Raw genomic sequence first — 12212 nt, forward strand, 5'->3', positions numbered from 1 at the left:
AAAAAAAAAAATTTAATTTCGGAATAAAAAAATTTAAAAAATATATTTTTTTGAGAAAAATAAAAAATTTCCATGGAAGTTGTAGAACACTTGTTTTTACATAACATATAAAAAATCTAAAAAACTGTTGGTGAGAGTGTGAAGTGTTTGTTTCAAAAAACAAAAAATTCACACTTAAGTAGCCGTATTGTACCGATACGGTACGATTCGGCTTGATACTGCACGATACCTTCGATACGTATCGATACGATACCAATACTCTCAGGAATTTTCAGATTTTCAAAAGTTCGTATCGTAGAGTATCGTACGTATCGGTACCGATACGGTATGGCACGATACGATATGTATGATACGCCAATACACAAAAAGAGGCCGAAAATTTCCCGTAGCGTATTGGTATGTATCGTGTCGATGCCTACCGATACGGCACGATATGCATCGATACTTAAAACCGTGGTTGTACATAAGTGTGGACCATTTGTAGAGGAAGTGGGTTAAGAGAGAAGTTAGAAATTGTGTCTAACGGACAGTTTTATCTCTGCCGATAATCTGTCTTGTAGCATCCGGTGGTTACCGGATGAGGTATCCATTGGAGAAATAGATCCATTGGAATATAGCCGTTGGGTTTTGAATATATTCGTTGGGCAACTTTCAAAACTATCCGATAGGCATCCGGTTAGCCGGAATGGTTACCGGAAGGCATCCAGTAGTTACCGGTTGCTCTCGGATCATTAAAGGCCTGTCAAGTTCTGCGAAAACAGAACTGAACCGGTAGTTCCCAGTAGGCCTCTGGTTTTTGGCCTATTCAGACAAACTACAAAAATAGTCATATGTTCCTCTTTCGAACTCTGATTGAGATGATTTATGTTGCGTTGGATTCACATCTCAATGTTCTACAACTTTGTAGAAGAAATCATCTTCAAATACTGTCATATGAAATGACTAAAGTGCCCTTGGACATGAACAATGCTGAAGTCACAACAATTGTCATGACATGTTATAAACAACATGTATCCAAACTTATTTGGGTCTTGTTACTTAATCATTTGGCATCACCTAGGGACATTTTAGGTTAAGATAAACTTAAGGATGCAATATGTAATGCATGCCTATGAGATATAGTGTAGTGCTTGTGTATGGTGTGTGCACTATTACATTGAGCTACACTTAAGGTCTTCTATTCTTCTTGCAGTTGGTCCTCAAGAGTCTTCATGTTGACCTTGCATGCTTGATGTCTTCTATGTACTTCAATGCACTTCAAGACTTTGATATTTTGAGGTCTAATACTCCTGATACCTTCTTCAAGTCTTGATACCAACTTGGTGATGCTCTCCATTTGATGACTTCAATCTTCATTTCTTCCTTTCATTCATCAAATTCGATCTTTGATATGAAGTCTCTATAAAACAATACTTGAAGGCAAATTGTGAAATACCTTTATTTGTTTATTATCATCAAAACCAATTATAGGAGTGTGGGCATGTCCCTAACATTAGGCCCCATGGACATCTTTTTTACTTTTGGATTTGGCTTTCAATTATGTAGCAAATCTTCTTGGAATATAATTAGTATATTTAGTCAAGTAAGATTAGTATTTCCCTGTTAACGTCTATAAATATGTGGTATAATCAAATATTTGAGTGGACTAGTTTAGATTTGGTTTTGGTTAAGCGAATAATTCTTGTTCAAGTGGGTTGATACTTGATAGGCAACCTGGTTTCTTCTCTCTTCCATTTCCCTTTCTATTTCTCGAATTCAAGTTCTCATAGGTGCAGAAATCAAACTGAAGCTTTGTCATTATGTTTGCAATCCTCCCTTAGATGTCATCAGTGTTTAATAGATGGTAGCTCTTTTGGCAATCTGGGACCAGCAGGTATACAAGCACTTTTTGGAAACATGTAGGGGGAACTCTGTTGGAGTTTTCTGGCCCCATTGGTTCTGCCAGTTCAGTGACTGCTGAACTCAAGGCAATCGTCTAGGGGTTGGAAATATCCATGTGTAATGGGTGGTCCAAGGTGTGTGTGGAAGGGGAACTCTGATCTGGATCCTTTGGCTTCAAGATCATGGAGGGCCTTGAATGTATTCTTTCCAGATTTAGAAAAGCTAGGATGCTACCTCCACAATGGGAGTAATTTTTCTTGGAGAAGAGATCGGGATACTCTTTAGCATATGTGCTTGCTAGGGGTAGTGCAGTGTGGACTAAGAGTTGCATTTGCCAGTTCTTTGTCAAAATGTAATATATGACTACTATGCTATGATTCTTTTGCCCTGGGTATGATAAAGGTGTGCAAATAATGTGCTCATGGTTTCATTCTTAATCTAACCAGTAAGAAAAAAGAGGTTGTGAAAGTTGTTTTGTTTTGGACTAATCCCCAAGAGGCTGACCAACCAGATTAGATCACTCCTCTTTAACCCCATGCATAGTTCTGAAAGTTGTTTTGTTTTTGACTAATTTCTGCCCGACTTAAATTAATGTTTATTGTTAAGGAAGAGCAGTGATCAATTTTGACTATTATGTTTTTATTGAAAGGGTTTTGTTTCTCTGTTCTCGGTTGATATTTTGATTGGGTCTATCTTAATAAAAGAATTTAGTTCAATGCTTTGTTTAATTATTTTGGGACATGTGTTATACTAGGTAGAATGGGTGCTTATAACTTAAATCTTGTAAAACTTATAACTGATCCTTCTGTAGAGCACCATGTTATTATTTGTTTAATTGAAATGTAGATTTTCTTTTACAATGGAGTTCGATGCTGGCTACAAGAGACGAAGGAAAATTATAATCTTTGCGGTGACTGCTGTTGTTATAGCAATAGACCAGTATAGAAAACAATGTTTGAACAAAGAGCCATATCATTGTGAACCTCTACATGGTATTATTGTGACAAAGAGAATTATCAGTCACACTGACAAAAACTGTGGAGAGCAAATAAGATTAAGCAAGAGGGATTTTTTTTAGTTTAAGTCGTTTGATTAGAGAGGGGTCAATTGAGAGATAGTAGATCTATGCGAGTGAATGAACAAATTGTTATCTTTCTACATACAGTAGGCCATAACATTAATAACCGCGTCGTTGAGCATAAGTTTGGACATTCTGGTGAGACTATAAGTCAGTACTTTCACCCTTGTTTTGGGTGCAATCCTTAAATTGTATCCAATGCTATTGAAACCTCCATGTACCGCAACTCATTATCGAATAACAAGTAATCAGTGAAGATTTTACCCTTATTTCAAGGACTGCATCGGAGCCATAGATGGATCACATATCCCTGCGTGGGTGGCTACAAGCGATCATCCGAGATTTCATGATAGTGAGGGTGATATTTCTCAAAATATTCGAGCTACCTATGACTTTGACATTAAATATACTTACATTCTTTCTAGTTGGGAAGGGTCAGCATCAGATGCCCGAATCTTAGACAATGCATTGCATAGGGATGGTGAAGGGAAGTTTGTGGTGCCATAAGGTAAATATTATCTAGTTGATGCTGGGTATGTTAACCAAATGGTAAATAAGTGGTATGCTAACCATTGTCTAACATTCGGGCATCTGATGCTAGGGGTGTCAACCGGTCGGGCCGGTTCGTATATTTAATGTCAAAGTCATAGGTAGCTCGAATATTTTGAGAAATATCACCCTTCCTATCATGAAATCTTGAATGATCGCTTATTGAGGGCATGGTACACTTTATATGCGATCCATCTATGTCTCCGATGCAGTCCTTGAAATAAGGGTAAAATCTTCCTTGATTACTTGTTATTCGATGGTGAGTTACGGTACTTGGAGGTTTCAATAGTATTGGATACAATTTAAGGATTGCACCCAAAACAAGGTTAAAGTACCGACTTATAGTCTCACTAGAATGTCCAACCTTATGCGTAACGACACGGTTATTAACGTTGTGGCCTACTGTATGTAGAAAGATAACAAGTTTTTCATTCACTTGCACAGATCTGCTATCTCTCAATTGACCCCTCTCTCTAATCAAACGACTTAAACTGAAAAATCCCTCTTGCTTAATCTTATTTGCTCTCGACAGGTTTTGTAAGTGTGACCGATAATTCTCTCTGTCACAATAATACTGCGTAGAGGTTCACAACGGTATGGCTTTTTGTTCAGATATTGTTTTTTATATGGGTCTATTGCTATAACAACAACAGTCGCCGCAAAGATTATAATTTTCCTTCGTCTCTTGTAGCCAACATCAAACTCCATTGTAAAAGTAAATCTCCATTTCAGTTAAACAAATAATAACTCGGTGCTCTACAGAAGGATCAGTTATAAGTTTTATAAGATTTAAGTTATAAGCACCCATTCTACCTAGTATAACACAGCCCAAAATAATTAAACAAAGCATTGAACTAAATTCTTTTATTAAGATAGACCCAGTCAAAATATCAACAGAGAAACAAAACCCTTTTAATAAAAATGTAATAGTCAGAATTGACCACTGCTCTTCCTTAACAATAAACATTAATTTAAGTCAGGCAGAAATTAGTCAAAAACAAAACAACTTTTAGAACTGTACATGGGGTTAAAGAGGAGTGATCTCTTCTCGTCTGGAGAAATTCAAAGTCAACCAAAAAAAAAAAAAAAAAAAAAAAAAAAAGCCATAAAAAAAGACTAAATACAGAATTTGTTGCAGACTTGAGAGCTGGAGAGAGAAAGAGAGCATCGACGACGATGACGTCAACATTGCATAAATGGAAAGTACAGAAAAGAGAGAGAGAGAGAGCGAGTAGGGGGGAAATCCTTGGGTTGTTTTAATATAGTAAAACAGAAATGACTCGTCAACGAATTCTAGGGTTCATATAACAAACTCAGAACAAAATAAACCTCGGCAGAGATTTCTTTAGTCCAATTTCGACAAAACTGAAAAAAAAAACCCAAAATTTAGGGTTTTCCATTTAGGTTTGAAGAAGAGGAAGAACCATACCTTACACAATCTGGATGTAACTACCTTCTTCAGTCAATCGACGAAGGCAACAAGTAAATCTTGCACAGTGAGGAAGAAACATAAGAAGAAAACCTAGATATGAAGTTAACAACCGAAGTTCCGTAATATGAGGGAAGAATCAGGCCAGGCCAAATCTAACCTCGCATAGCGCTGTGCTCTTCTTTCGTTGCAGAAGGAGAAATCTCAGAAAAGAAAACCCGATTAAGTGGAGTCACCCTGATTTTGGGGTTTTTATATGAACCCTAGAATTAGGTGACCTGATCCTGGATTTATCTATTCAGGTTAATCTAGTTGAGTCACCAATTTTAGTGTAAATGGTGATTCCAAGAAACACCATGAGTCCGGATCATTTTTTCGTTAATGAGAACCAAACAGTTTTTTTTTAACGAGAACCTCAACTCCATATAATGTAATCCAATGGAAAAATTGAACCAAATGCCCCCTTATCCTTCTTGGTTTTCCCACACATCCATCTTGACTACTATGTTTTTCATATTAAGTTTTTTTTTTTTTTTTTTTTTTTTTTTTTTTAACTCATTATCTGTTCATTTGCAGTTTGTGACCAATTTCTGAAATTGTGGGAACAGATTTGATGTTGAAGGAAAGAAGCCCCTTAAGGCCACAAACCCCACCCCTCTGCCTGCTTCCATAGGCCTGACTCCCACCCCTTGTGTTTCATCTTCTTCGGCGGCAAGGGCCGCTGGCTAGCTGCGGGCAACGCTTCAAGGCCAAGGAAGCAATCAAAGGTGACTTCCTGAAAAAGATGATTCATCTTGTGTGTAGTGGTTCTTTAGGTAACACAACAAACCTTAAGAACCAAAGAGATGTGATTTTGATAGATAAACCCTACAAATGAAGAGCAGGGACGGTTAATTGTTTTGGGGGGTTTTGAAGAGAACAATAAAAAGGTATGTTTATCCTACACTATGTGTAATTTGGTGATTTAGAAAATTATGTGCCGATGTCATCGCCACTTAACTGCGAAAATCTAATGGAATGGGTTTCGTTGTAACAAAGTCATCAACATGGGGGGAGGTCCAAGTAATATTTGGCATCCTTGGGTCCGCCATGAGTTTTGACCGTAGGATAGGGGAATAACTCACATAATAAAGCTTCCCAAATTGATAAGATTCACACTCTAAACTAGAAAGGGAACTAAAACGAGAATCAAACCCTTGAAGAATCTGTAAAGATGGATAAACCAGGTGGCAATGAACTTGATGAGGAGATAAAACACTTTAGCAAGGTACAGAAGGAGGGATCATCTTCAAGAAGATACAACCCTCTCGATTCACGGCTATCATTCATCTTCTTCATCTAAGGTCCTATAAAACACAGGAACCAGGATAAAAAGTTATGGAACAATTTTAAGCATGCTTAAGTTTGCTTACAAAAAAAAGATTGAAAGGAAATTGTGGCAAATGAAGAAAAGAAGATGAGAAAGAAGATTTGGGATGAACTTGCTAGAGAACCATTGGCCAAAGTGACACTAGAAGAAGATTTCTAGGAGGAAAATATATCTGAGACACTTGATATGTGATCCGTTGCACCTGAATCAATGATCCAGGGATGAGAAGAGAGATGCAGTGACATTACCTATTTGGACAAAAGTAGTAGCGGAGGCTGTGAAAGTTGAGAAGTCTTAAACATGATTATACATTGTAAATTCTTCATCTATCATCATAACCATCTTACTCTGAAATTGTCAAGGTTGGGTGGAAGGTTTAGTACTTGCCGATGAATTAGCAAAACTGCTTCTGAGAAGGTTTGCCATGAAATTTCCAATAGAAACATTAGATATGTCATAGTTTGCCACAATGATGGCATGTTTGTACTATTGTTGGACTTTCTGAAGAGTTCGAATTGCCAGTAGTGTTCCCTTTACCAGTCCCATTGCCAATGCCATGTGTACTACCACAATTATTGCTCTGAGATACCAGAGCCGAGCTATCCACTGGTGTAGGATAATGTGAACTCTCTCAAGATACCCGTTAGACACTGGAGAAGGTATATGCAAGAGAGGCCATCTTATCACCTCCAAGAATATGAGAACGAACAGAGTCATAATTGTTCCAAGACCACCAAAAAATCTCAAAATTGCGAGTTGTTCTGCATCACTACTAATAGGAAAGTAGAGAATTTAATTCTTTGTCATTCTCTTAAAATCAGCAAAGTTTTGGGTCAAGGGGCATGCTTGGTCCAACATTAAGGTACAAATGTTGCGCCCTGGTGGTCAAGCAGTTGAAACAACCTCTCGACATTCTCGGGTAGGGCTACGAAGTTCTTGCCCCCCCAAACCTTGCACATGTGGGAGCCGTGTGCACCGTGTATACATTTTTTTTTTATTGGGTTAGATTGAAGCCCATGTCTTTGTGAGAAGCTCGGGAAGAGTGAGATTTCACCATTTGACGTTGCAAGAAGTTGAATCTAAGAGGAGAACAAGGGTTGCAAATTTTTCTTAGTTAGGGTTACTTTAAGGAAGGTAACTTGTGATTATGCAAACCCTTTTTATTTTGTTCTATGATAGATGATTGAATATTCCTATTGGATGTATTAAGTGTTGGGGTTTTGCTTTATTACTTTAATTATTCTTGTAATCACTATCAAGGGGGGCTTGGTGGTTTTTAGGGTGTAGTCCTTTTCTTTTGTGGGGTACAAAAGATTGTAATAGGAATAGGTGCTCTTGGGTCGTTGTAGCGATCGGAATAATGGTAGTATATTGAGCAATATATGAAGTCCTTTTACGGGATTGCTCCATGGACATAGGTACATTACCGAATTACATAAAAATCTGGTCTCTTGTGGTGCTTTTTTGTGTGGATATATTTGGAGTGTGAACTAGCATAAATGTCACTGGGTGGACCTTGCTACATATTTGTGAATGCATGTAGTTGAGAGGCAATGTGTTGCCTATGACTGTGTGTGATACCAATCTGTTTTACTGCAAGCAGTGTGATTAATTATAAAGGTCAACGCACACCCTATTTAGTTGGGATAAGGCTGAGTTGTTTGTTAGTTTGGTTAGTGTGAGTTTGTGATTGCTATCATGGTTGAAGATCTCGGCGAGATCTATATATCTCTTTTTCAAAAATTCGAGACGAGATGTATGGCGAGTTATAATTGTACAAAACCTCGACCGAGATCTCGGGATCTCGCCTCTCTCTCTCTACTTTTTTGAAGAAAAAACACTAAGTAGCAAGAATTTTGGTGCTTTTACTTGAGGATCTCCATTCATACACTAATTGAAGCTTAAAGAGTAGAGAATATTATCTCCTCATCCACATTTGGAGTCACTTTAATTTCAAATGTATGTGAATGTGACTCATCAATCATCAATGTTAATTTTTAAACTATTAATTAATTATATATGATGTCTTTTAAAATTCTTTTGATTATGTTTTGTCATGTGTTGATTGTGGATTGTGGAATAGAGTATACTGGCCTAGGGTCCGAAGAGTTGGAGACTACTTACATAGGGTACGAAGTCAAAGAATCATTTTAGGTTTGATTTAAAAAAAAAAAAAAAAAACTGATGTTTTCATTATGTTTAGAAGGCCTAAAATATGGTAAATACCAAGTTTTAGGGGCTACAAAGACTATATGGCCACCGAGACCAACCACTGAGTCGACCGGGAAAAAATATATGATCTCGGCGAGATCTTGCCAAATCTCTCTTTTTTGGATCAGCGAGAAGTAAACCTAGATTGCTATCATAACAGAATTTTTATGGGTCACTGATTCACCCCCTTCTCAGTCATGTATTGGGACCATCAACTTCATTTTTAGTACAATTGATTATGAAAGACTGAATTTTATCTCAGAATCCAAGATATGATTGAAATGGTTGGGACAAAGGCTTAAATGATAATGACTGATGATCCTGATACATTTTTTTTGGATTCATCAGGTACACAGCATTTTCTGAGCTGTTACCTCTTCTAGCAGCTGGGGCAACTCCATTGTTGAAGGTTAAAAGGATATACCAGAAGATTGACACTCAAAATCTCACCATAGACAACTCTGTCACACTCTCCAGCCCTTTTGCCACTTTCTCCTTCAGCGCAGGTGCTACTTTTGAGGTTCGAAGTCCTTCAAGGATACAGGTACCTTTTTACATGCATGTGATTTTCTCATAGTTCATCATATAGTTTCCAAATGCGAGCTGATGAGATGATAGTTACATGGTGATTGGTACATTTAGTTGGTTGTTGGGGTAACAACTGCCAATTGTTTGTAGGGTTGAAGTCATTAGGGCAATAAGTAATTTGCTGCATTTCTCAGGTGGCAAATTGATCACTGGCTCCAAACTTCCGTTTGTATCAATTCTACATGTCCCTGGGTAGAGTGGACAGCCTTTTCCCTTGGGGTGCAAGTACTTTATTAAAATAGATGCAAGTACTTTATTTATCTTTTAATCTGGCGGTAGGATGACTCTCCCATAAAAAAATAAAAAAAGGTAAGAGGTAGCTGAACACCCACTCAGCTAGGGGCAGGCTACATGGGCAGTTTATAACTGCCATGTGGCAGGTTGTTTGGTGCTCAAATTTTAGCCTCAGGTAGGGTCCTTCAACTCCCATTTATATGTAAAGTTTTGTCTGGATGAACTCTTACATGTGGCAAAAATTGCGGTCAAAAGTTCACTAAAAATACATAGGAAAGTTATACCAAGAAATTTGACGTGTGACTAATCAAGAGGGTTATCTATCAAACCTACTGTTTGTATTGGCCACAGGGATCCTCCATGTAGTTAGATTACCATTGCATATGTTGCCTACCGTGGCTAAATGGGCCTTTTGTGATTCTTATTGCCAAAAAAGGGGGAAAAATCGGATTTTGATTGTCAGTGTTCTTATTTGTGCAGGTCCAATTCAACGAAGGAACTTTTCAGCCTCCGGAGGTAAAGCCTAGTATTGATCTTCCTGGTGATGTAGAGGTTTTTGGGCAGAAAATAAATTTGGCACCTCTACAGCAGTCTCTCAGTCCACTACAAGAAGCTGTGGCAAGTATTTCAAGTGCAATCTCAGGCCAGCCACCTCTCAAGGTTCCAATTCCTGGGGACAGGTCCAGGTCCTGGCTTCTGACTACTTACCTTGATGATGATCTTCGGATCTCAAGAGGTGATGGCGGCTTGTTTGTGCTTGCCAAAGAAGGAAGTCCTCTTCTTGATCAGTTTCAATGATACCTCAAGGTAATCAGGGGAAGACGGAGGACTTCGTCTTTTTCATTTTTTGGGGGGGGTGGGGGAAGAGAGGTGGTTGTCATGTAGTCATATTTTTAGTGCTGGTGGAGGAATCTTGAGGATGCTTTCTAGAAGCCTAGACCTCTGTAAGAGCTTATAGAAATTTGTAGAATGGAGAAAGCATAGCCTTGATGCATGGCTGATCAATTATTCTGGTCCTACACAAGGTTTTAATATAGGGATTAGTTTGGGCGATCCTCTTGATCTGTATTGGTGTTGGCTGAAACTGAGCAAATCTTGACGCCCATGTGGTTGGATTATTAATAGATAAGCAGATAATAATGCTTTCATGCTTCATATCTGATGCACTGACCTGTTCTCTTTACTTTCCTCTCCGTCACTTCTAACAAGCAACAACTGTTCCCTTTCAGATCTCTGCCTCTCCGGTCCGGACCATGGTTTTGAAAAATGGATTGGATTAGTCAGGATCGCCTGGACCGGATTGGTATCAGCCGACATCAATCATCAATCCAATCCTCAATCCTCAATCCTCAATCCTCAACAATCAAAACTGATCAATGGTAAGGTATAAGGGTAAAATGTTTCAAAATACTAATATTTTGTTTAATTTAAACGAGGGGTAAATCCATCCGATGAACACATATTGGATTGGTATTGGCCGAGACAGATCCCGGGTTTTAAAATATTGTTCCAAAAACAGCTCTTTTCCATCTCTGAAACAGGAATTTATACATGGGTTTGTTAAAAAATAAAAGATAAAAAAAAAATATTAATGATTTTTTTTATTTTTTTAGGTGGACTGGGGGAATCTAGACTAGATGAGGAACAGGAGGTTTTAAACTAGGCTTACTCGGGACCTCGTGGGGTTGAAGAAAAAAAATCCCTACTCTGTGCCAAGAGCATACCCATAAACACCATGTCACAAAACTCGGCAATACTAAATACTCATGTAGGAGTGTAAGTTTGGCCTGCACCCATCCTATCCTACCTAAGCCCAAACAAGGCTTTGGTTTACCCCGGCGCTAAAAGAGAGTTGGGTTGAAAAATTCTGGCCTTGATCGAGTCGGGGGTTGAGTTCAACCTTGCTTTAAGTTATGTAAGTAAATACATATTGGAAAAAAGAACGCTACCTCCTGGCATGTATGGACTTCTAGACATCGTGGGTGTGAAAAGATCGCATTGCCTTGCATTGAAGATGCTCGTGCGTGTTCTCCCATTGATTGCGACCATTGGTTGTGCCTGTGTCAGGAGGTAGGTTTGGAAAGATATGCAAAGGATAGGGCTCGATCCTAGTATGATTTCGAATAGAGTTTTGTGAAGGACAAGGACCTGTGTTGCCAATCCCTTATAAGAGATGTTCCCATGATGCGTCTTTCTTTACTACTTTACTATCTTCTCTTATTTCAATTTTTCTCATTTTTAACCCATCTTTTTGGTTTTTTTTATTTTCTAATATTGGATCCATGTAGCCGGCCCCATTTAGTTGGGATAAGGTTATGATTGTTGTTGTTATGAATTTTGCCCCCAAATTCAACAACATCAATCCCATGCAGTTTCGTGAGTGGCCACACCGTACAACTTGCTCATTCTATGGCCACACCCTACAACTTGCCCTTTATCATCTCATCCCTTCTTTCCATCTCTATGGCAGGAGCATCGGGAGTTCACTGTTTATGAAGAGTGTTTATGATGGATCTATTTATCTAAGCCTTGACGAGCTGAGCCAAAGCTCAGTCCTTGTTTCCATGCAGTTTTGCGAGTGCTCACCATAGTTCTAAGTATTGGTATTGGATGATTCATACAGAATCGATATTGACTGAGATCGATACAGATACCTGATGGATCCAGATCCGAATCCGTTTGGGGGTAAACCCATAAAAATATACTTTTTGTGAAGAAACAAGGACAAAAGTGACTGATATAAACAGATCTTGATAGAGGCCGATACTGATATCGACACTGTTGACCCTTTAGCTATAGGGATTACTTTGTAGTTTTTTATGTTGAAGCCTCGCATGACCTTGTAAGTCTGGGAATCCATGAGATCTTCCCAA

At 38.4% G+C, this 12212-nt stretch overlaps 1 protein-coding gene across 2 annotated transcripts in view; it reads left to right on the forward strand.

Annotated features, from left to right (window-relative positions):
• The window catches only part of LOC122070674 (plastid lipid-associated protein 3, chloroplastic), a 29102-nt gene extending 18168 nt beyond the window's left edge, over positions 1–10934 (forward strand). Inside the window, exons 2-4 of one of the 2 annotated variants that reach the window (XM_042634880.1) lie at positions 8866–9061; positions 9820–10146; positions 10569–10934. In XM_042634880.1, coding sequence (XP_042490814.1) covers positions 8866–9061; positions 9820–10137 — 514 coding nt within the window. In that variant the 3' untranslated portion in view covers positions 10138–10146; positions 10569–10934. Of the gene's footprint in view, positions 1–8865; positions 9062–9819; positions 10495–10568 lie in introns of those variants that run through there. The other variant, XM_042634879.1, reaches the window with a different exon arrangement.
• Positions 10935–12212: the final 1278 nt, after the last annotated feature.

The sequence above is a fragment of the Macadamia integrifolia genome, unplaced genomic scaffold, assembly GCF_013358625.1.
Source record: "Macadamia integrifolia cultivar HAES 741 unplaced genomic scaffold, SCU_Mint_v3 scaffold971, whole genome shotgun sequence".
In the NCBI taxonomy this organism is placed as follows: Eukaryota; Viridiplantae; Streptophyta; class Magnoliopsida; order Proteales; family Proteaceae; genus Macadamia; species Macadamia integrifolia.